This window comes from Malania oleifera, chromosome 8 (genome assembly GCF_029873635.1).
Source record: "Malania oleifera isolate guangnan ecotype guangnan chromosome 8, ASM2987363v1, whole genome shotgun sequence".
NCBI lineage: Eukaryota > Viridiplantae > Streptophyta > Magnoliopsida > Santalales > Ximeniaceae > Malania > Malania oleifera.
Genome location: NC_080424.1, coordinates 102,624,048 through 102,648,590, shown reverse-complemented (window position 1 = coordinate 102,648,590; position 24,543 = coordinate 102,624,048). Strand labels below are relative to the sequence as shown.

Below are 24,543 nucleotides of genomic sequence, written 5' to 3'. Positions count from 1 at the left end.
TTGTATTTCAGTATATACATCTCAAAAGAAGCAAAATCTAGGGACACTTCCCACAAAAATCCAACTGTCCCTACTAAAACTTACCCTTCAAAAAGGGCAGACAACAGCTCTAGTTCAGCGGGGCTTTTCCCGCTCTCCAATCTGGGGCTCTTGAAAAGTTTACAAAATTTTGGGGTGAGAGACCTCTCAGTAAGGGAAATAAACTAATACTAGTGTATGGCAACATGAGTATTTCGTGTTCTACATATACCATACATAACATATTCTGCAACTATTTTGTCAAATCTGGGAAAACATATATATATATATATATATATATATATATATATATATAAAATCATGGCAGAACATACTGCATTTTCATAAACATATTTCATCTCATATAATAATAATAACATAAAAACATTCCTGGTAGGTTAGCTGACTGTTGTCATGTATTACCCCTAGATGACTGGGTTGTATGGCCCGAAGGCGGGACCTGACAATGGTTGGCCGACCATTACCAAGTCAAAAGTACAGTATGTAAGTCTGATGGGTCTGCCTGACATGGTCTGTACACCTGGGGCGATCACACACTTCTTAAAAACTATATCGACCATCCAATCTCACACCACTCCGTACAGCGGCGTTAACACAAATATCATGATCACGAAGAGCATGGACAGATAGCAACGGTACCGTGCAAGTGCTAGCTTAGACCAAACCAACTAGGTTCTGATATCATATAACGTATATTGAAACTGTGATACATGGATATTTCATATCATTAATTTTCACATCAATCATATCATTTTGCATATATACGTATATCATGAAAATCATCGGCCCGTATGCCGGTATTATACATTTTATCATAACTCGGCCCGTATGCCAGCAAATCATAACACAACCCGTACGCTGGCAAATCACATCATAGCACGGTCCATACGCCGGAAAACATATTATAGCACAACCCGTACGCTAGAAAATCACATCATAACACAGCCCGTACGCTGGCAAATCACAACATAGTACAGCCCGTACGTTGGCAAATCACATTATAGCATAGCCCATACATTGGCAAATCACAACATAGCACGGCCTGTACGCCAGCAAACATTTCATAATCCCATTCTTGAAAACTGTATTTCATAACATTTTATACTCATGCCACACTGAACAGATTTTCCGCGTATTTAACATACCATCATTTTAACCGTAATTTACCAAATATAAATCATATATAAATATATTCATTTCCCTGAAATCAAGTTCTATAATTATATATGTACATTTTTCATAAAATACTAACTTAGTTTATCCCCTTACCTGGCTACTGAGAAAGTCCCAAAAATAATCTAGTCTGACACTCGTAGGATTTCTTGACCAATACCCTAAAAATGAAAACTCTCAGTATTAAATTTCAGTATTTTTATACGTACATCATTTCCTATAACTATCGCAAGACGAAATTTGGCTTAAAAAGCCTTACCTCAACTCAGGGATGATCTCCAACTTGCTTTCACCAACAATCCGCTCTAGCAAATTTGGAGAGAACTTCCCCAAGAGCGTCGTGGTGGCTTCAAACTGTCGATCCGGTGTAATTTTAGCCCGAAATCAAAGAGAGAGAGAGAGAGAGAGAAAATCGAAGGGGAGAGAGAAAAGAGAGAGTTAGCTTCTTTAGAAAGTTAAAAATCCAGATTTTGATATTTATAGAGCAGGGAATTCGTCAATGAGCCACGTCATTCGTCGAAGAATCCTTCAATAATTTCGTCGACGAAATTCAATCCTCGTCGACGAAATTCAGTCGGCTCAAACCTCTCTCGGTATTTCTTCGTTGACGAATCCCCTGTATTCGTTGACGAATTCTCTTATACTCTCGTCGACGAATTCTCTTAGATCCTCGTCGACGAGTCCCCTGTGTTCGTCAACGAATTCTCTTATACCTTCCAAAGTGCGATGTCGTTGACTTCCTCCTTCTGTTACTGTCTCCATTTTCCTTCCTCTTTATTATTTAAATCCCATTATTATTCGGGTTGTTACATATACAGTTTTACACAGTTACAGAACCCTGTGGAAATTACTGACAGATGAATATACAGCAGAGTACAATACCGTTACTAGTACAAAATAAAGTGCAACCATATAACTCAAATAGTATATGGATTCCGTCTAGCCGAGCCAGGAGAGATTGTAGTCTCCCCAGCTAGATGGGTTGAGGTGGCCGGTTAGACAATGTTAGAGTTTGGGAGATTGCCTAGAGAGATTGCAGTGGGCTAGATTGACGGATGTACAGATATAGATTGACTTGTTTGGTAGGCCAAACAGAGTAAGTCCAGCCTACGGGCCGCACAACCCTATCATGAGGGGTTATATCATGATATACAGATTCCAGGGTATAGCAGAAGTTCCTATGTACATATATATCACACAGCAGCAATTTATATTATTATACTAACAGTACCTTCAGCTAGCAAACTCAGATACACAGTCATATTTTAAAGATTACATAATAGATAGATATATTCTATACAATTTATCAGTTTTCTCATATTTCAGTATTATTTCAGTATTTTAAATATGTAACTCAGCCGCCACATACTAGTAATAGCATATTTCCACTTACTGAGCGTTGTCTCATCCCAGTGACTTATCATTTTTCAAGAGATCTAGTTAGGCGAGCATATCAGACTCGTGTGTAGAGGTTGACTTGAGCTGCCATTGTGGGAAGGGTAGGTATTTTGAGATAATAGTGTTTTGGGATAGTTTTCAGATATAGTGACGTCACTGAGTATTTTGTATTGTAAATATATTCCAGAGTTCTATAGTTTTCTAGTATTGTATTGTATATAGCAGTTTCAAGTTTTGTTTACTGCTGCCTAGTTTTGTATGACGTACAGAGTCTTCCCCAGTGCTTCTTTGGGTCTGGAATGTTATTAGTAATATTTCATATAGATGATATTATGATTTATAGAAAAAAAAAATGCTAAATAAGTAGTAGGTCGTTATACCCTAAACCACGAACCGAGTTCCAAAATCTACAACCCACAGTACAAAACTCGTCAACAGCTCTATTACCTACAAGACTACCAAATCAGAACTGAAAACTGAGTCTTACCTCTATTTTAGGCCTAAACCCAAGAATGCCAGAAACGAAAGTCCAATTCATATAACTTGTAGAGAATCCTTCCTTGATCCTCATGGTAACGTTGGATCTACGATTTTCCGCTACGTACGACGAAGAAATCTAGAGAGATGAAGAGTAGGTTGAGTTTCTAGAGAGATAGAGAGAGAATTTGAGTTTTCTTAACTGAAAAGTAATAAAAATATCTATTTATAACCCTTTGACCCGACCACTCCTCGTTGACGAGACTCTGCACTTCGTCGTCGAGAACTACAAAGACTTCGTCGACAAACTCTAGCTTTGTCGACGAATATTGCTTAATTATCAATTTACCCCTCTCTTAATTAATTAATTCTCTATATCACGGTTCGGATTTTTACAATTTTAGAAAAATAAAAATTAATTTTAAAATTCTAATTATGAATTTGCTATAAGTCAAGTGTTAGATTGAAAAAATAGCATAAAAATTAAAATTTATTAACAACTCAATAAAACGAACTTCCATTATAGATGAGAGCTCAAGTGAAATCCAAAAAAATATTTTATCATTAAATTCTAAAATTTTAATTTATTAACTAATAATAACTTATATTAATTACCTACTTATAACTTCTTTAATGTGAAATTGTAATAATCATTACTACGGCACAAATTCAAATAAACTATAACTTTCTTATTTAAAAATTACATATATCACTACAAATTTTATCATCACAATTTGTCAGATTTTGCTAGATAAAGACAAAAACATGTATGGAGTGCAAGCACTCCCCTAATTAACAATTTAAAACACAATCAAACAAAATTTTGAGATTAAACTTATAATTTACCCTCTAAAAAAGCCTCAGTTTTGTTGGGGAGCATCACTTTAATTTTCAGATTTAAATTTTATGCAAAGCTTAAAGCTCTCAAACACATTATTTTATTAACTTCAGTTTTTTTTGTTTTTTTTTTCGTATTTGTATTTGAGAGCCTAATTAGATGCATTAAAGCTTATATTAAGTTTGGATTAATGCAATATAAAATAATATTAATTTTTTAAAAAGAATTATACAAATCTAAATTCTCAACTAAATTATATGCAAGTTAAAATTTGACAATTAATTTTGTTTGTAAAAAATAAATTTGTAGCAGAAATATAAAAATTTTAAGACCGAAAAGTTGGAGCCCGAATGGCCAAACACAGCCCCGGGGCGGAGAATGGAGCGGGTCCCAGAATGTGAATAAATGCAGAATAATTACAAAAATTAAGAAAAATCAGGGAATATTTCCATGGCAGGAGACGATCTGTCATCCGCCACGTGGCGACGATCCGCGGAGTTAATTGCGAGTAGCCGCAGTCGTTGATGTGAATAATGAGATGAAGATGGAAGAGGGAGACTGGGAATGCGTTTCGGTTACCTACTTGCACAAATTTAAAGCCTGCGCTCCCTAACCGCCTCCCTCTCAGAGATGCCCAAGTACGTTCCCGTCTCGGGAATCATCTGACGCTCCCCCACGCCCGCGCCCCCTGCGCCCGCACATCTCCACCGTCCATCCCCAGCTGCGTCCCCGGTCGCCACGCTGGCCCGATCCGCCGTGGAGCCTACCGAGGCCACGGTCAGACGTGGCCGCCACGTGGCTGCCATGTCTGATTTTGTGGAGGCGATCCGACGGCCGTGAGGCTCCAGCGCTCCTGCACTGTCGATCATGGAAAGACGAAGGAATTCGACGCTGTATAAATGCCACAATGTGACATCTGAGAGAGAGAGAGAGAGAGAGAGAGAGAGTGTGATGGGGACAGAGAGGAGGGCCGTTTCGCGGGGCATTTAAGCGTGATTTTGCTGAGCGAAAGCTTCGGTTTTTCCGTCTCTGTGGAGGAAGAATTCGGAGATTCTGGGCTTTGAGTAGAAGAAATGTAGCCACTGGACAGTATATGATTCGGGAGTTCTGATGTGAATCGAATTGATTGGAGTGTTGAAGGTTGTTGATTGGTTTAATTCCTTGTTTTCTTGTTTGATATTTGCTAAATCCATGAGTTTTGTTTTTGTGCTCTGTGTGCGTCTTTCAATAGTGGAAATTAACGAGTGATTTGAAACATTGGTCCTTTTCAGTTGGGTTCGTTGTATACGTTTTAATTTTTCGAAGCGGGTTTTGATTCTTTTTTGGTTGCCGTTGATCGTCTTTCTAGAATAATAGTTGGGTGCGAAGATCTGGAGAATTAGCAGTTTCTCCTCTGCTCTGAGAATAAATTTTATGTTTGGGTATAATTTGTGAAAGAGACTAATATTTATTTATTGGATTCAGATTTTGGAGATGTGGGTTTTGTTCCACGAGATTCGTTGAGTAATGGGTTTGGTTTATTCTGTCATTAATGAAACGAGATCCAATCCAGTCTATTTTTTGAAAGCTTTTTTCACGGGTGTTACAGAGCTTCTTTTCTTCACCTTCCCTTTATTTTCTTGTAATTTTTTTTTTCTTTCTGTGCCATCTCTCTCTCTCTCTCTCTCTCTCTCTCTCTCTCTCTCTCTCTCTCTCTCTTAACTTTAATTCTTTCGTGAAGAACCTGATTCTCTGACTACAAGCTAGGGACGAATTCACTTTTTTTCTTTCTTTCTTATAACGATCTCCTTGGCCTTTTGTCTCTTAACACCTTCTTCTTCACTTGCTCAGCTTTAGAGAGAGAGAGAGAGGGAGAAGCAGAGGGACAGATAAGGAGAAAGAGGCGGAGAGATATCTGGCAACTGTATTGATTTTTCCTTTTCCCTTTCCTTCGAAATAGAATACCCAAACGCCCCACTTTTTCGTTTCTCTTTCCGGCGTTCTTTTCGGTAAATACCGACCCAATCACCCCCCCCCCTCCCCCTTCTCTCTTCACTGCAATACTTCCCCTGTTTTTACAGACAAATGACAATCTATATATTTTTATTCTTTATCTGTCTGTAATTGAAGATATTCGATCGAAGAGAGGAAAGATCTGGAGAGGGTGGTGGTGGGCTTGAGCTTGCTGAGGTGGGTTCGACGGATTCTGAGCCAACGAAGCCGTTTTCAACTTAGATGTTAATACAAACAATAAAAAATAATAATATCCCAGAAATGGACAAGTACTCGACGGTTCGGGACGTAAGGCGCGGAGCGAGTCGGTTCTCTCTCACTCCTGGGAAGCGACAGATTGATAAGCAGCAGCGCTCCGCCTCTGCCTCCGCCTCTGGTGGTCACAAGCTTCTCTCATCAGTATCTGGTAAATCCCAAAGATATCGAAATTACTAGACTCTCCCTCATTTCTGGCCCATTTCACGTTTTCGTTCTGCAAAGGAACAAAAGGCCATCAATGGTTGTCTTTATCTGCATATTCTTATGCCTTTCTGAAGCTTTGTGATAAGAGTTTGCAGACAAAGCAACTTCCTCATTATCTCCTTTTCCGGCTCTTGTTTAATGTTCTCTCTCTCTCTCTAGGGAAAAAATAATTTTATTTTCTTTGATGTGATACATGGCATGAAGGCGGAAGTGGGGATGCTGAGTTTGTGGATAAATCGAAGAGAGAGAAACTGAGAAGATTAAGTACTGTTGTGGGTTTGAGGAACGACGAGAGCGAAATGGGTTGTTTTGGGTCAGGCGGAGAAGATGATCTTCCTTCAAAGGCACCGTCTCCGAGTATCGGCGGCAGTAGCAAAAAATTCAAAATACCCAAAAAGGTTGATATTTATTTTACATTTTTATTCAATTAGATCCCATGACCAGGGCTTTTTTTCCTTGGAAAATTTTTTGCAGCTTAATGTTCCTCCTCCTGATTTTCTTTGTTCGCAGTTTTTTGATGACTGTAGTTCAGTTGATCATCCATCTGTTCCGCGGAAGTTACGGTCAGGTTTGTGTTCTCTGATTCAAAGACGGATGAATTAATTTTTTATCCCTTTCCACACCCCCCCCCCCCCCCACGGCAACCTTGTGCCTTTCTTTGTTTGATTAGATTTGTTTATTACTTGAAAGTCTTTAGCTTTTAAGTTTTAATTCAATTCTATTTTGGTGGGTCTTCTCGGAAGAGCTCTCTCTCTCTTTCTCTCTCTCTCTCTCTCTCTCTCTCTCTCTCTCTCTCTCTCTCATATTTTTTTAAGTACTTGCAGTTTTCAGATGTTAATTTGTTCTTTATGCATGGTGGGTCTTCTACGAAGCTTCCCAATTGAGATCCTTCCGAATAGGAACTGTGGCTTTTGCTTTTTCTTTCCTAATTCTTAGGGATCCAATATTCTGTTTTTTTTTTTTTTAACTTTAAATTTCAATTAAATTCATTAATGCTGTTATTTTCATTGTGTATTATTATTATTATTATTATTATTATTATTATTATTATTATTTTGAATCGTTATAATATGATCTAAATTTTGTTGCTGAAGCCATACTTTATGAGCCAGAAGGGATTTTTTCTGAACTCTCAGTGTCTTCTTTTAATTTCTGTTAATTGGGGGGATTTGATGTACTAGAAGTTTTGATTGATTCTACTTTTACAGCCATGAAGAAGCGCAACCGTGAATCGGTCTCTGCCCCGTTGCCAGATTTTAATAAGTCTGACCATACCATTAATGGTGTGAAGAAATCCAAATTGAACATGGTTTGTCATTTTCCATCTGCAGATTCTCTTTAAGAAAAAAATGTCAATGGAGCACTTTTTTCCATTTAGACAAATTTAATTGTTTTACAGAATCAAGAAGACTTGGACCAGCAGCCTAGACGGGCTATCTCGGGTCCAATCACCAAAGATGAGGAAGAAGTTGTAGAGACATTATATGCTTTGGCTGGGATGTTTCCCGACAATGACACCACAGATAAGAGCAAACTGGAAGGTGAACCTTCAACCTTGCCAAATGCTGCAAGAGAGAGTAGTCTCCCTGCATCTGAAGGTTTTCTTTCTTTATAATTACTTGCATTTTTCATAAAACTCTGGCATTCTTCTGCAGCCTTTGATTTCTTTTTCATAATGTTGAACAATTTATTAAATTTCTCAGCTTCCGAAGATCCTAACACAATTAGTCACTCAGCAATTGCTTCTGCCAATCCTTCATCCGACATAGAAGTTCCCCAAGACACTCTCAAACTCAACTGTTTGACTGAATCCACTGCTCCAGAGCAGTCTAATTGGCCCGTTGGCAAACCATATAATATTGAGTCGGCAAGCTGTGCTCCTCAAGCCGACCTTCAAACGGTGCCTCTTTTGTCTATAAGTGAACCTAATGATGAAAAGCCTTCATTCAAATCTGCGAGCACTAGTTTTCCATTTGAACTTAGCCTAGAGAATGGGTGAGTTGTTTTATGTTTAGTGCTTTATTTAATGTCTTTATTTTCTACTTGTTTTTAGTTTAGTTTATATGTATTTGTGATCCTCTTGTAGATTAAAGCAGCCCAAACAGCAGGAAACCCCTGAGAGAGAACCAGAAATTACATTGGAGGTAAGTAAGTTTAATCCACAACCTTAAATTATATGCTTTTTAGGAACCAAGCTTTGATGAAGGTGGCTTTGGTTTATGTTTAGGTGAACACCAGTGGATGTCAGCTAGAGACACAACATACCATAAAGGAAAGCAAGAACAATGGTACGATTCTTGCATCTTAGGAGGTTATTTCCTCATTTGCTTGACGGTTACTTGGAATCCACTACATGCATGCAGTCTAATTTGGTTTTGAACATTTGCATTCTGACATTGCAATAATCTTTTGTTCCTCGATCTAAAGGTTCTGCATTGTGGCCTGGCTTGTCTTCAACGGGGTTGCATGTTTGTGGGATGCATGTTGCTTTGCAGTAAGTTTTTCCTTTCTCCTTGTTCTAGAAGTGTAATTAATTTTTCCCCATTTTATTGCTAGTTTCTTATGAGTGGCTATTTCAGGTCCTCTTCTTCTAAAAGTCCATCTTGGATGGATGCTGCTATTAATACTGCAAGATCTGGCTCATTCGAAACTAGTGCTTCAATAAAAAAGGTAAAGTTCTGTAGTATGATGATCTTTGCTTACTACGCTATAGCTGCTACTGGAAATTTCTTCAATTTTGTGCTATCTGTTGTATTTTATTATGCAGTTGATCCAGGTTGTGGTTTGTTATCAAATTTCCAGGTCTCTAGAGTTACTGGTGATAGAAGGATGCCATGGAAGAGATGTGCAACTCATGTTTACATAAGTCGTCTCATTCAGGCTTTAAAAGTTTCAGATAGAAAAGATAGATCACCAATTCAGCTTAATGAGTTGAAAACAAATGAAGGACCAAATCAAGTTCATATGGGTACCAGCTGCCTAAACAGGGTGAAAGATGGCTTGCAGGGAGTTGGTTTTTATTGCAGCATAGCTGGTTCTACTGCCGAAGAAAACCAAAATGAAGCTAGAACTGGTATTCTTCTGCACAAGAGGCTTCATACAGATCAGCAACATGCTACGGCCTCTGGGGTCTATGCTTCACAGAAGCAGGTAAGCTTAATGATGCCTTTGCTGATGGTTTCTTTTCTTTTCTTCTGTTTTTTCCCCCTTCTGATCTGTTTATGGCACTTTGCAGAGTTTCGATTTCCTGTCTTTGTCAGCTGAAGGTGTTGGTGTGGATGCTAATAACAGTGCTAGGAGGGCAGGCAATGGTTTGGAACCGTTGTCACAGTTCCACATTCCTTACCTGCACTCACTGTCACAACATCATACAACTGTGCCCCTCTCCGTGGCACAAACTTGCTATTCCTCCTCTCCTTACACTGACCAGCTTCCAGGCCCAGCAACAGCTGCCCCGGCACAGCAGCAGGTCTTTTGCTTTCACCCTACCATGGATTTTTATTAATAGATTACTTCATAATTAGCTTCGTCTCTTCTTCCCATTTATTGTAAAGCTATCATACATTTGTAGGCCCATTATTTGTCACCTCAAATAAAAATGTTGTGAAAGGTTTTTTTTTTTTTGAAAAAGCAAAAAACATTGTCAAACTTGATTGCTTGCTTTTCCATAGCTGAAGCATGCTGAGAGCTATAGCTTGGTCTGATTGACACTACTGGTATTTTGTAAGCATTAATTATGTGTGCTCCAATTCTAAGGCTTGAAATCTATGCTCCCAAACACTACCTACTTTCTGTTGCAGTTTTTGTATTTTTTAAAGGAATAGGGGAATACACAGGTGCTACTGGTTGTCTATTAAGATTCATGCTAACAAGACAACATTCTGGTTGATTATAGGTTCAGCTTCAGCTACCTCCATTTCTTCGCACCCCATTTTGTGGTCCTCTTATTAGTCCCACAATCTCGACAAACCACCACCACCAGAGTCAGCAGCAGCAGCAGCATCGAATTTGGGCAGGGCAGCTGCCAACTCAATATAGGCCTGGGGGAATACCTGCCTCCCATATTTCAAACTGGCAAAACAGGAGGCAAGATTCTTCACCTTTGGTCCAACATGCCCAAGCCATTCTTCCACCTTCCCCTTCCTCACTTGAAGTACTTGGTCCCAAATATGCCCCAATCTTGCCCCAACAATCGCAGCTTATTGCCATTGCATCGTCATTGCCTCCGGCAAGGGTGAAAAGGCAGCAGCACCATTTCTCTTCTGGCTATGAAGAGAATGGGGGTGGTTTCTGTTCTGATGGTGCTCTCCCTTTGCAGTTACTATGCAATGAGCACCTTTAACAACACATGCGGTCTACTACTGTTGGCAGATCAGATGGATGGACGGATAGTTGGATCATTATTTCATTCTTTCCTTTGTTCATTCTCGGAATTGGCTGCTGGACTTCATGAACGGAGAAATGGGAGAGTAAGCAAACATGTAACCCATATTTGATTACTTTTTATGTTTACCATTGGAGGATCACGGGGATAAAAGCAAGTTAGGTCTCAATGTTAGAAGATGACCCTTGGGACCCACCCTGCCCAACTACTCCGATGCATGCCTGATGCGATGGGGTAAGTGAACATTTGTAGCGTGAACAATTTATGACTGTATTTAAAGCACGTTCTTGCTCATCTTTATAGAGATATATGTCAAATATAAAGTTAAATTTTGTATGTGAATCTTGTGCGTGCCTTCAAAGTAGGATGGAGGTAATTGTGGTTGTGTTCATTCTTGTTTCTTGCTTGACCTGCAAGTGCCAAACACTTTTTGACTCGCTGGAGATACCACAGCATGTGTCGTAATCTACTTTAGTGTATGTGGGGCATTGCAGTGTCAAGATTGGGTCCCTTCTACCCCAAAGTGAGAATTTTGCTGTAATGATTTATATATCTTTTGGCACATTTCAATTCATTCGTACAAATTAACATGGTAAAAGTAAAACAATCAATATGGGCCAGAGCCATAATTTTCGTGGAAAACCACGAGACGTCCTAGGGTTGTAGCATCTTTCAAAGAATGGGTGGTTCGCAGCACTCGCACAAGCTATAACTGTAGATTTTGATTGTACCAGCTAGTCTACCACCAAAGACGTCCTTAGGTTGCAGATCATCTAGTCTGCCTTCCTGATTGTAAGGGGGAATTCCTAGGAGTCTACTAGGAAATTTTTAGTGTTTGGTGATGTTTGATGACAAGGTTAATGATTTGGTTCCTGCAGGGGATTAGAGATGAAGCAGGATGATGTAAGATATCTTTAGGGTTGCACTCTTACCGTGTGCTTTGTGTTTTCGGTTGGAGTTAAAATCTTACCCTGTGTTTGAGTTTGCATGTGTGCTGGTTGTCGCCAAATGCAGCTACCTTCTAGAGCTAGTAAGTGGGAAAACAAGATCGAAGAACAACTCAAAAGAGAGGGTCTATCATCACTATTGGGCAAGCTGGAAATTCAAGGTTACATTCGGTTCGGTTTGCAGGATAAAAGAAGGAATGCAATAGCAATTCTATAGGAAGTGTCATTTCAAAACAAATTATTATACAAAAGTTGGGATCATGCTCACCAATATGGAATAGGTAGGCAATAGTCTTTTTTCTACATTCTTCCATATTGGTAAGAACACCAATTTTTTTTTTTTTTTTTTTTTTTTTGCCCCCAGGGCTGAGCTCAGGTGGCAGAGCGAGCTTCGGGCGTTTCCGCTTGACGGTGAGCCTATTTCTGGCACCCCGGGTTCGATTCTGCGCCTGGGCACCTGAAATTAACATTTCTGTGGTGTATGAGGCTGCATCACAGGACGTGGGATTAGTCACCAGGCCGGTGCGACGGACCGTAAAACGGACGTCGTTGACGGCGGGTGGACACCCGGGACGTACCCAAAAAAAAAAAAAGAACACTAATTTTTTTAACATTCAGAGTGTGATTCAGGTGGCAGAGCAAATTCTAAGAGTGTCGCTTGACGGTCAGCAGTAATTGCCTCTTGGGTTCGATTCTTGCCCCTAGGCTCCTAAAATTTACCTCTTTATGAAGTTATGGGATCGGCTTCACGGGACGTGGGATTAGTCACGGAGCATAAAACGCACGTTATCCCAAAAAAAAAAAAAGAACACCAATTTTTACATCTTCGCCCCGGTAAATGATGTGCTCTCTTTCCCTTATAAGCTATTTTGTTCCTTGCAATAATTTTTTCATTACACTATTCATTCTACACTTAAAAAGTAGTCTCAAGAGGTAAAAGAAACTTTTTTGACTTTACATTCCAAACCCTACCTTTTAAAGTTTTATAACGAATATTAATATAATAATAGATACTGCCGAAAAGCATTTCTCAATTTTGATTTTCGCTTTCAACTGACAACATGGGGAGAGAGAGAGAGAGAGAGAGAGAGAGAGCGAGTGCGCTTTGTTATCAACTCCCTTCTTTTCCCGATTAATTTGCTTAATGCAGTTCTGCATTGGTACATTTGCCTAATCCATTAAACAGTCAATCCCGTAACTGTTCTGCCTACTTTCTGGTCTTCCACCTCAATTAATTAGATAATGATTAAGTTACAAACCCAATTTGAAGTAACAAATAAATGGTATTCACAAACAGGGGATATGCACCTTACAGTAAGTTCTACACTGACAAATTTACACTTCAAGGAAAATTGCTCGGCGCAAATTTCTTCCTAGCGTCTTGCTCTACTATTCTCAATCCCAGTGATGCCGAATCCAAGTGTTACAAAATTTAAGCTAGGAACAAATTACAGGGTTATGAACTGCCTTCAATAATTATTGGTTCAGCACTACACCTTAGAAATCATGTTCATACTTGGAGTTTGCAGCAGCCAGCAGAGCAGCCCCAATTCCAGACCCATCCTTTGAATGTTCTATGACTACATTTTTTGATAATTTTGACCCTAGAAGCTCGGAGACTGCATCTTGGAGATACCTTCGGTACTGGGGATAGTTCTCGTACAGGCCTCCATCCATGGCCACGACTGTCCTCCTTCCAAAGATGAGACCCGGTGAATCCTCCTCCATTTTTTGCAGAATCCCTACAATTCCTGCACCAGCCAAGCACCCGCCTCGCTTCACAAGGGTGTTGCAAACTTCCACAACTACATTCCTAGCACTTGGGTCGGACCTCACCTGAAAACCAAAGTTGGATTTTCGGGGAGTGGGTGGGGGGGGGGGGGGGGGGTGGGGTTTGGAAGTGCCATGCTTTCTTCAGTTTTATCGTGTCTAATTCTTTTTGCATATCATTCATAAATATACCAAAAAAACATGAATAATTTTAATCTTCTTGTCCAAATTACCAAGTCATCCTGACTAGAAAGTAGAAACATATGATTATATATTGAAATGGAGGATTTGGGTTGGCAAACTTACTCCAGCTACATCATATAGGATTGATCCAACAGCTTCCAGATTGTTGGAGTTGTCCTGCTGCATTGCACAAAGATCTGGGGTCCTATAAAATAAAGTTCAGAAGAGTCTGAAGTATGATAAGGAACCCTAAATAATTCAACCTACAATTATCGGCACAAAAAGGCTTATTCTGCAGAAAAAAAGACACACAACTACATACACAACAACAATAACAAAACCAAGCCTTAATCCCACTAAGTGGGGTTGGCTATATGAATCATTTTCCCAATTTATGCGATCATTGACCATTTCTTTTGATAGATGCAAAGATATTAAATCCTTATTAACTATCTTCTTCCAAATTATTTTAGGTTTACCCCTATCCCTTCTACTACCCTCCACAATAACTAAGTCACTCTTCCTCACAAGTGCACTATGTGGCCTACGTTGTAGACACACAACTACATCCATCAATTTATGATTAGTGAAAAGTGAAAACGTAATATTTTGAAAACACAAACTCTTGGGCTAAAAATGAAAAGCATTATAGTGGGTAAAATAATCTATAACACCATGTCTTACCATGGATGCTGGACTGATTGAGCATTTGAGCCCCTTTCCCCCCTCCATTTTCAAATAAAAGGTGATTATTTGAATTCATTTTCATCAATGCGAATTTGAATTAAATTAGTTCAAATATTTATCCTGGCTTAGGAGGCCCATTTGGTCTGCCTACTTAGATTCATATCATTCCAATTTTGATTTTAACAAAATAAAATTTTAAAACAAAACTCTGCTGTTAAAAAATAAACAGAGTTGCTGCAGAGAAAAAGCTTATTGTCGAGAAAAGTAATAATTAGAACTGTGACAATGTCAATATATTTCTCCATGCAAGCATAGCGGAGTCTGTCAAGTTCTACACAAGAACAGTGGGATGACTTCTTTCTGTGGAGCATCAATGAAATCTGTTTGTTTACCAGTTTACCAGTGTGCAAGTGACACCCATGAACCATAACAAAATGCTCATAGGTGATATAGCTAACCTCCTTACTAATAAAAGAATGATTTCAACTTCATTAGCTAAGGGATAAATTAAGCCTCTGAGTTGAGAGTTACCCGAGTATAAAAGGGGTGCAGAGTTTTCCTCTGGTCGATTCACCAAACAATGCACCAGCTTCAGCCATCTTGAGTAGCACCCGTCTTACAATCTCACCAAGATACATGCCAGAGATTGTCTTCTCAAATATCTGTGTCAACAATCTGAACATCAGATAACTTGTAAAAGCTCACTTTCTCCATAATATTGATAAGAACTAACAAGTGACGAGAAGCTTATGTTTACCTGCTCACCAGGATTGATACTAGCAGCATCCATATCCCTATCAAACTCAGTTAAAGGAAGAGCCGTTGAGAAAGCACCCCATTCAGTATTAATTATCTGAGCAATGCAGTATTTTTCAAAGCAAAGCTTGAAATCTAAACCATACCTTATAACCTTACATATCCCCAGTTGAATTAATCTAAAGTAAATATAAAATAAATAAGAAAAAAAAAAAGTAGAAGAGCCAGCAAAGCGAGGGGTGATCTTACACACCGTTCTTCCTGATGGAGAAGTGCAGCTATTTAGTTTAGGAATTGCATCCATCCGTTCTACATAGCAGGCATTGGTTCCAGTTCCCAAAATGACAGCAGCCATTACATCATCATCCCAGTACCTAGCTCCAGCTAGTGTTCCCACAGCATCATTTACCTTAAAATGCATTAATCAACCATATTGATCATTTGCTAGTTATAGCATTCTCCTTTTTGTGAAGATGTTAGCATGAGCAGAACATACCAGGGCAGATACCCGCATATCAAGCCCCCGTCTTTCCATTGCTTCATTCAAACATGCAACTACATCTTTTCCTGCCTGCAAAGAGTTAATCTCCATTAATGCTCATATCAGGAGACAAAGGACAGCGTGATTTAAGGCCACAAAAGCCACCACAAGTAAGCATCTATACCTAAAATTGAAGGAAAATATGTGAATTTATGTCTATGCTTGACAGAAATGATCCTAAGAACATTAATTTGGCAACTATAGACTCTATTTGCTTTTCCATCAGAAAAATATAATCTTCATCATATTTGTGAAGTTACAAAAGAGCAGGGACAGAGCCACTCCCATCCAAGCAACAAAAGTCCCAATGGCTCCAACAATAAACCCACACTGTGAAAAGGCAGAAATATAAAAAAAAAAGAAAAAGAAAAAAAGAAAACAGATATCAACCCAAACCGATGAAAAATGACGGAGCTATATGTACACATGAAATCTTTTCATGAGACCAATTAGGTATTCTCCTTTCTTTTTCTTTTCCTTTACTTTTTGTTTTCCAATTTCCAAATGGGCCTTGATTTTTTTTCCCATACCATTACTTCAGCTGCATTACAAAATTGCATTTTGATTCTTGCCTACGAAATCCATTTACAAAACTGGCCAAAAATTGACAATTCATTTAACTAGTAACTATTCATTTTCATGCTGCTCCTTGAGATCCTGCGGCTCCTTGAATTTGTGGCAAAGCTAATCATGACCACACCTCAGCCTGTTTATTATTGACAGAGGTAAACCAAATAACCAATGCATTGAAAACTCTGCTTTCCAATTCCCAGAAGCTATCAGAAAACTGAACTAATAAGAAAAACCAGTTCCTATTAAGCCTGTCAACACAAATTGAAAACAGAATATAATTTCTGTATTTCTTGAATGAATTTGTATAGCCCAATTTACAATATATAATACAATCGGAAGTTCTAACTATGGAAACAATCTCCTAACAGAATCACCCTCAGCAATATACAATCTTCTATATTTACACACTTTCCTAATTTACTCAAGATACATGAAGATACTCGGGATTTCTACACTCCCCCTCAAGTTGGATCATAGATATTAATCATATCCAACTTGCCAAAGAAGTCATCGAAGCTCTGTTAGGCTAACCCTTTAGTAAAGATGTCTGCAGTTTATTCCTTGGTAGGTACATAAGTCATACAGATGGTTCCTTCTTTAACCTTCTCTTTGATAAAATGTCGGTCCACCTCTACATGCTTAGTCCTATCATGTTGAACTAGATTGAAAGAGATACTGATGGCTACTTTGTTGTCACAATAGAGTTTGATAGGGAATTTCACCGGGATTTGTAATTCTTCCAAGAGTTTTCGTAACCACAGTCCTTCACATATTCCTTGTGCAACTGTCCTGAATTCAGCTTCAGCACTGCTTCAAGCCACTACATTCTGTTTTTTGCTCCTCCAAGTTACCAAATTTCCCCATACAAAAGTGCAATATCCGGTGGTAGGCCTTCTATCTTCCGCTGATCCTGCCTAATCCGCATCTGTAAAGATTTCTACTTCCCTGCTTTCACATTTCTTGAAGAAGAGTCTTTACCCGGAGAACCCTTGAGGTACCTGAGGATCTTATACACAGCATCTAGGTGAGTCTTTTTCGGTGAATGCATGTGTTGACTTACCACACTTACCACAAATGCAATGTCGGGCATGGTATGCGAAAGGTAAATTAGTTTACCAATCAATCTCTGATACCTTTCCTTTTCAACCGTTATTCCGCAGTCTTCAACCTATTTATGGCTTCAATCGGGGTTTCACTAGGTTTGCATCCAAGCATGCTAGTTTCGATTAGGAGATCAAGGATATGCTTTCACTGAGAGACACCGATACCCTTCTTTGATCTAACAACTTCCATTCCGAAGAAGTATCGCATTTGTCCCAGGTCTTTTACTTCAAATTCAACAGCTAGGACTTTCTTTAATTTTTCCATCTCCACTGTATCTTCTCTAGTTAGGATTATATCATCAACATACACTATCAAAATTGTTTTCTTACCACTTTTAGACTGTTGGAAGAACATAGTGTGATCTGATTGCCCTTGTTGATATCCTTGATTCTTTATTACTTTCGCAAATCTATCAAATCATACTCTGGGAGATTGCTTGAGTCCATACAAGGACTTCTTGAGTTTACATATCTGTTTTCTTCACCTCTCTTAGTGAAACCTGGTGGTATAGTCATGTAAACTTCTTCTTCAAACTCGTCATTTAGAAAAACATTCTTAATGTTGAGTTGTTGTAGTGGCCAATCTAAGTTAGCTGCCAAGGATAGGGGGACCCGAACTGTGTTCAATTTTGCCACTGGTGCAAATGTCTCCGTGTAGTCAATGTCATAGGTTTATGTAAACCCTTTTGCAACAAGTCTGGCTTTATATCTTTCAACTGTCTCACCAGCTTTATATTTCACTGTGAAGACCCATTTGCATCCTATTGGCTTCTTTCCTCTCGGCAAATTCATAACGTCACAAGTTCCATTTTTTTTCCAGAGCCAACATTTCTTCCATGACAACTTCCCTCCATTCAGGGATTTCCAAGGCTTTCTGAATATTCTTTGGAATTTTTATCTTGTCAAAGTTAGAGGTAAAAGCACGATACCCTGTAGACAAGGTTTTATAAAACATGTATTTTGACCAGGGATATAGAGTACATGACCTAGTTTGTTTTCTGATTGCAATAGATAAATTGATGTTATCAGGTGCAGACTAATCAGAAGAAAGCTCATGGCCATTTATTACCTGACTGAGACTGGGCGTGGACTCATGGTTGCTCGGAGCTATCACCGGTTCCAACTCTTTTGGTGCCTCATGTATGAGATTCTCCTTGCTCTTTGTTTTTGGCTTTCTTGAGTAAACAAGTCTTTCTTTATTAATTTGCTTTTCTGCATCTCCCCCTAAGTTTAAGTGATCATCTGCATATGACATGTCAGGAAATGATACAATGGGAGACTCAATAGATGGCACAGATTCAGTAGTATGGAAATCAAAGAACCAATTTTCACTCCACTTCTCCCCTTGAAGAGAGGGCTTTTGGAAATAAGGGTGGTTTCAAAGAACATGACATCAAGGCTAACAAACATTCATTTTGAGACACGATCATAACATTTGTAGCCTTTTTGAGTAGGAGAGTAACCAATAAAGACGCATTTAATGGCACGAGGTTCCAATTTATCCCAATTGTGAGCATGAATATGAACAAAGGTAGTACATCCAAAGATTTTCAGAGAGAGGTTGGAGTGGAGTTGAGAGTTGGGGAAATATCCCTGGAATTTCTGGAGAGGAGTGGCAAAAGAAAGAACTTGACTCGGCATTCGATTAATGAGATGTGTAGCTGTTAAAATGACATCACCCCAAAAATAGTTCTTCATGTTTGTAGTGAACATCAATGCCCGAGCTACTTCAAGTATATGTCTGTTTTTATGTTCAGAAACCCCATTTTGTTGAGGGGTATCCACACATGAACTTTGATGTACAATGCCATTTTCTTGAAGATAATGTCCCAAGATAGTCTTGAAATATTCTGTACCATTATCAGTACATAAAATTTGGATGTGAGTGTGGAATAGTGTTTGAATAATTGAGTGGAAATTGACGAAAATTGAATGGACTTTAGTTTTATCTTTCAACAAGTAAACCCAACAAATACGAGTATGATCATCAATAAAAGTAACAAACCATTTCATATGAGTGCGATTAAGAGAGCGTGAAGGCCCCCATAAATCACTGTGAATCATAGTAAATGGGCAGGATGGTTTGTATGTGGACTTTGTGAAGGAATTACGCTGGTGTTTTGCAAGCTCACAAATTTCACATTGTAAATCAGAAGACGTTTTATTAGAACAAATGGAAGGAAATAAATGTCTTAAATATTGAAAATTTGGATAACCCATCCTAAAATGTCATAACAAAATTTCACTTTCTCTAAAAATAGATGCAAAATCACAAATTGTAGTATTACATTGTTCACTCATATTTGCCTCCTCAAAGTAATAGAGTCCCTTACACGCCCTAGCCCTGCCAATAGTCTTCCCCGATGATAGGTCCAGAAAAACACAGTGAGATGAAACAAATTTAGCAGAGTAATTGGAATCTTTTGTCAACTGGCTAACGATTAACAAATTGCAAGACAACTTAAGGACATGTAAGACAGCTTTTAAAGTTATAGAATCAGATATTTGAATACTTCCTTCGCCCGCAACAGATGAGAGAGATCCATTTGCAATTTTAACTCTTAAATTTCCAGCACACGGTGAATAAGATGAGAACAAATGATAAGAATCAGTCATATGATCAGAGGTACCCGAATCAATTATCCATGGTGATTTATAATGGGATGTAGTGTTTAGGGCTGACAAAAAATTACCTCGGTGGGCTAAAGAACCAGTGGAAGACTGACCCGATGTTTGGATGGAGGAGAACATTTTATATAGCTGGTCCAACTGCTTTAGACTGAATACGCCACTGGGAGTGGTATTGTCATTTTTCTCGCCTTGTGACTTCTCAACTGAATTATCAGTAGTTGCCTGATAGCCACGATTTTTTTGATTTTGCCTCGGCTTCCAATCTGTAGGCTTTCCATGAATTTCCTAGCAGGTATCTTTTGAGTCGCCTGGCTTGCTCACACCATAATCTCCCTTTGTGTGGCTTTTGCCCATATCTCGTAGGGCCTTTTGAAATTAGGACCGAAACTTCAGGGCCCATTTGGTTGTGGGTTTAAGGCTGATATTTCAAGCCCAATATGGCCCATAGGTGTCTTTAGCATGACTTTCCGTTTGCTCTCCTCACGCCTCACCTCTGCAAATACTTCTCAGGTCGATGGAAGGGGTCGTCAGCCAAGTATCCTTCCTCGCACATCATCCAGTTCACGGTTGAGGCCGGCTAAGAACTCAAAGACCCTTTCGTTCTCGAGTCGTTTCTTGTAGCAGGTGTTGTCGCCGGAGCACTCTCACTCCTCCTCGATGCTCAGGTCGAGCTCCTGCCAAAGGTGTGTCATCTCCATGAAGTACTCGGTGACATTTCTTTCACCTTGCCTCATCTACCACAATCGAGTCTTTATCTTGAAGATTTGAGAGTAACTCTCGACATCAGAGTACGTCTCATGAACAACGTCCCGGATGTCCTTCGCTGTTGGTAAGAACAGATAGATCTTTCCGATTGAAGGCTTCATTGAGTTTACGAGCCACGCGGTTACCATGGAATTTCGAACTTCCATTTTTGCAAGGCTGCAACATCGGTTGAGACAGGCTTCTTCCTCTCGCCGGTTAGATAACCTAACCTCCCTTTGCCTTCGATCACAAGTTTGATGGACTGAGCCCACTCATGGGAATTTTTTCCGTTCAATTTCTCCACCGAAAGTGGAAAGGCTGAGTTGTCTAACCTATTCGAACTCACAATGGATGTGGCTTCAGAGTCGCCGTCGAGATTTTCAAAGGAATTCGACCTTCAGCTGTTGACGGTGCCGTCAGCCATTGTTAGCTAAGGTTCAGAAACCCTAGCTCTGATACCAAGAAAACATAATATAATTTCTGTATTTCTTGAATGAATTTGTACAGCCCAATTTACAATATATAATACAATCGGAAGTTCAAACTATGGAGACAATCTCCTAACAGAATCACCCTCAGCAATATACAATCTTCTATATTTACACACTTTCCTAATTTACTCAAGATACATGAAGATACCTAGGATTTCTATACAAATCTTCTGATGAGTCCAAGGTTTCATGTTTTGTCTCCAATGTGTGCAAGTAAACTTGTAGCTATGCTGTAAACACCATTGCCAGCATTTCCAGCTAATGAAATTACAGAAATTCAAACAGATTTGAAGGCTAAAAGTTTAGAAAACCTTGACAAAGTGCGATGTTAATAACCTAAAGGGTAGAGATGAGGAATGATCTAATTATGAATAATCAGAAAAGCTCACCCCACAGTACATGAGTTAATAGAAAATACGAACCGTTCCAGATACTGCAAAGCCTTTTGTCCACTTGATTAGTATACCAGAATTGATCGATGTTTGTTTTATGGGGAAGGAAAATGTAAATCCAATTTCCCTTTTTCTGCCGCTTGGCAGGTGAAATTTTTTGCCCTCTTTTTGCACAAATATTGCCAAACCAGAAGCAATAAAATCGAAAAGCTCCTGTAATATGGAGAATTAATCAATTGAGGAAGGCATCCAAAAAATCAACATAACCCATTAGTATAAAATCTCACCAAGATTATGATCAAACTGAACAGACCTCACAGGTGCCGAACATCAGCTCTTTAGGAATCGATACTTGCTCAAATTCTGTGGCAATCACACGCTCATTCTTCCCTCCTAGTTGCACTCTCAATGCCCGGAAATTCGTGCCCCCAAGATCCAATGCATAAAACAATCCTTTCTCGTTCCTTTTAGACACAAATTAAAATTTACTAATGAAAATCAGGAAAAAAGAACAAATTTAGGCAGAAAAAATCAAACTGAATGAGCATTGATCCAATGAAAATTGTTTACAACAAAAGTGTACTTGACATTGTATTTGAGAGCATGAGCTAGGAAATCATAATTGTATAAATTTTGCCAAAAATGCAATACAAACTATCATGATCTTTATTAAATTCTACACTAATTTAAACTCAAATCTCAAACTCCATGCTTCTGAACAGCAAGCTCATTTCCTGATTTTAAAATTCTGGTCAATTTTTTCAGTATTCAAATAAGAATTTTAAAATTTTAACAAAAATCTCTCATAATTTCAGCGAAAATGTATACTTGACATTGTTTTTGAGGGCATGGTGCTCGGACAGAAATTTATAAATTATACCGATTTCTAGAAAATTCCAAACCAGTGCGAACTTGAATCTCAAACTCTTATGCTTCAAACACAGCTTGATTTCCTGATTTTAAAATCTCAACAAAAGTGCTCCGTTATTCCGCTAATTGATAACTTCTTAACGTTATGATCTCTCAAAAATCAAAGGAGCACACAGAAAACCCACGAAAACATATAAAAAACAGAACTTGAAAAAGACCTTAACATACCCACTTGGCAGACTATTGACATAGCTGAGTATCATCTTGAGATCACTGCCGCCGTCGGCAGAAAGCCCGGCTCGCATGTCGGCGGTCATGGCGTCGGCCACACGGCGCAAGGCAGGCAAAGGAGTGGCACAGTCCTCCTGCAACTTAGTCAGGAGAGGAGCAGCAGCAGAGAGCGAGCTAGATCGGAGGACCATCCTCAACGGAGGCTTTCCCTTTCCCCTCGGGGATCCGAAGAGGGAAAATGATCCCACCGCGGCCGGCGTCGCTGTAACCGACATTAAGCTCAACCAGAAAGATCCAAGAAGAAGAAGCAGACCAGTGAATATATGATTTGTACTTGGCTCTTTGTGGCTCTATCTTTCTCTAGATTTGTTGATGGAGGGATCGACCAGTCGGGTTTTCACTCTGTGAATTTATTTTTTGTTTAGAAGGAAGAAATGGGAAATGGAATATAGAAATGAAGGAAATTTCTGTTGGCGAGTGAGAGCAGAGTAGATACCGAGCTACCTGGCAGCGTGGTAGTTACCCTACAGAGTACAGAGTTCTTAAAATTTTTGGGAGTTTTTAATATTTGATTTGTGTAGACTGTACAGTGCAGGGTGAGAGTGGGGGCGGGCGGACAACACAACGAGGAGGGGGTGGAGCTGCAGCATCTCTGCTTTGTTCTGCTTCGATGAATTGATTCTGACGTTTTGAATGGACTTTTTAGGAAATAAATAAAACAAAACAAAATTAACTCCCCCAGATCGCTTTAAATGGTAAATCCCACCAATTATATGCAAATTATAGAATAAAAAATTCATAGATTTAGATTCACACGAGTATTTAATTTTTTCTCGACTTGTTAAGTATCTCACCTGACATTCTCACAATAATTATAAAAGAATTTACATCGTTAACTAGAAATTCGTGGAAAGGGTACATTTGACGGTTTCAAATAGAAATATTTTTTTAAAAAAAATCATCATGAAGTACCAAAACCATAGACAATTTACTCTTTAACTACATAATTTCTTTTATAATAATATTATATGTTCTCATATGTGTCCCCATAGAGTTAGGGGTAGCAAAATGAATATATAAGCTAAGTTTGGATGGGATTTTAAATGGGTAAGGGCTAATTGAGTTTGATTTTGAATTGTCTCATTTATAAATATAAAAATAATCTACAAAATTAAATCTATCCACGAAGCACCCTTTAAAAATATATTTTATTTATTTTAATATTTTTCTTTGACATGTCACCAAAATTTACTTCAATTTTTTTTTTAAAAAAAACAACACTTATTTATTTTATTATTAATATGTAGTGATCTGAAAAATAATAATATTTTAAAAATAAGAGGGAAAGAAAATAGAAACAGAAACAAAAGGAGGTCGTAGACTTCGTCGACAAACACAGGGTCTTGTCGACAAAGGTCTTTAGAATTTCGTCGACGAACATAGGGTTTCGTCAACGAGAAAATACTAAGAGACGGTTCAGGCTGGTCTGAATTTTGTCGACGAACACAGGGCTTCGTCGACGAATTTTGTGAAGGGCTTGTCGATGAGCCTGGCTTTATAAATAGTGGAAATCCGGGATAATCTTCATTTCTCTCGCCGCTCTCTCTCTCTCCTACGACTCCCTCTCCCTTCTCTCTTCATTTTTGGCCCCACCGGTCGCTGGATCGACGATCCGAAGCTACTACAACGCTCCTGGCGGAGTTCTCCACGCATCTACCAGAGCGGATTGTCGGGAAATCGGAGTTGGAAATCATCACCAAATTCAGGGTAAGACCTTTTAGTCTCCTTTTGGTCTTGTGGTAGTTATAGGAAATGATACAGGCAGAAAAATACTGATGTTTAGTTCTGAAAAATATTGGTT

The 24,543-nt window shown here is 38.9% G+C and overlaps 2 protein-coding genes across 5 annotated transcripts; one reads left to right on the top strand and one right to left on the bottom strand.

Annotated features, from left to right (window-relative positions):
• Positions 1–4,499: 4,499 nt before the first annotated feature.
• On the top strand, positions 4,500–11,105 carry LOC131161411 (uncharacterized). 2 transcript variants are annotated; one of them, XM_058117159.1, is made up of 15 exons: positions 4,500–5,065; positions 5,756–5,913; positions 6,035–6,323; positions 6,584–6,777; positions 6,890–6,947; positions 7,588–7,688; positions 7,779–7,977; positions 8,083–8,374; positions 8,466–8,523; positions 8,607–8,667; positions 8,807–8,873; positions 8,959–9,049; positions 9,182–9,529; positions 9,615–9,848; positions 10,275–11,105. In XM_058117159.1, the coding sequence occupies exons 3-15, from the start codon at positions 6,140–6,142 to the stop codon at positions 10,719–10,721; spliced, it is 2,334 nt and encodes a 777-aa protein (XP_057973142.1). In that variant the 5' UTR covers positions 4,500–5,065; positions 5,756–5,913; positions 6,035–6,139; the 3' UTR covers positions 10,722–11,105. The 2 variants fall into 2 exon arrangements, with proteins under 2 accessions (XP_057973142.1, XP_057973141.1); XM_058117158.1 differs by lacking the exon at positions 5,756–5,913.
• A 1,868-nt stretch (positions 11,106–12,973) lies between these two features.
• Positions 12,974–23,364, bottom strand: LOC131161410 (hexokinase-2, chloroplastic). 3 transcript variants are annotated; one of them, XM_058117156.1, is made up of 10 exons: positions 23,179–23,341; positions 22,680–23,084; positions 21,895–22,045; positions 21,612–21,794; positions 15,603–15,677; positions 15,360–15,515; positions 15,108–15,203; positions 14,882–15,012; positions 13,787–13,868; positions 12,974–13,546 (listed from the first exon to the last, which is right to left on the bottom strand). In XM_058117156.1, exons 2-10 carry the CDS (start codon positions 22,955–22,957, stop codon positions 13,208–13,210), a joined length of 1,491 nt encoding a protein of 496 aa, XP_057973139.1. In that variant the 5' UTR covers positions 22,958–23,084; positions 23,179–23,341; the 3' UTR covers positions 12,974–13,207. The 3 variants fall into 3 exon arrangements, with proteins under 3 accessions (XP_057973139.1, XP_057973138.1, XP_057973140.1); XM_058117155.1 differs by having other exon boundaries at positions 23,187–23,341; XM_058117157.1 differs by having other exon boundaries at positions 22,680–23,364.
• Between the last annotated feature and the right edge of the window lie 1,179 nt (positions 23,365–24,543).

Coding starts and splice junctions, on each gene's coding strand:
- LOC131161411 (XM_058117158.1), top strand. CDS start 6,140: ATGTTAATACAAACAATAAAAAATAATAATATCCCAGAAATGGACAAG. Junction 6,324..6,583: donor GCTTCTCTCATCAGTATCTG/GTAAATCCCAAA, acceptor CATGGCATGAAG/GCGGAAGTGGGGATGCTGAG. Junction 9,050..9,181: donor CTAGTGCTTCAATAAAAAAG/GTAAAGTTCTGT, acceptor TCAAATTTCCAG/GTCTCTAGAGTTACTGGTGA.
- LOC131161410 (XM_058117157.1), bottom strand. CDS start 22,957: ATGTCGGTTACAGCGACGCCGGCCGCGGTGGGATCATTTTCCCTCTTC. Junction 22,046..22,679: donor GTCAATAGTCTGCCAAGTGG/GTATGTTAAGGT, acceptor TGTGTCTAAAAG/GAACGAGAAAGGATTGTTTT. Junction 15,204..15,359: donor CTTCTCCATCAGGAAGAACG/GTGTGTAAGATC, acceptor TGCATTGCTCAG/ATAATTAATACTGAATGGGG.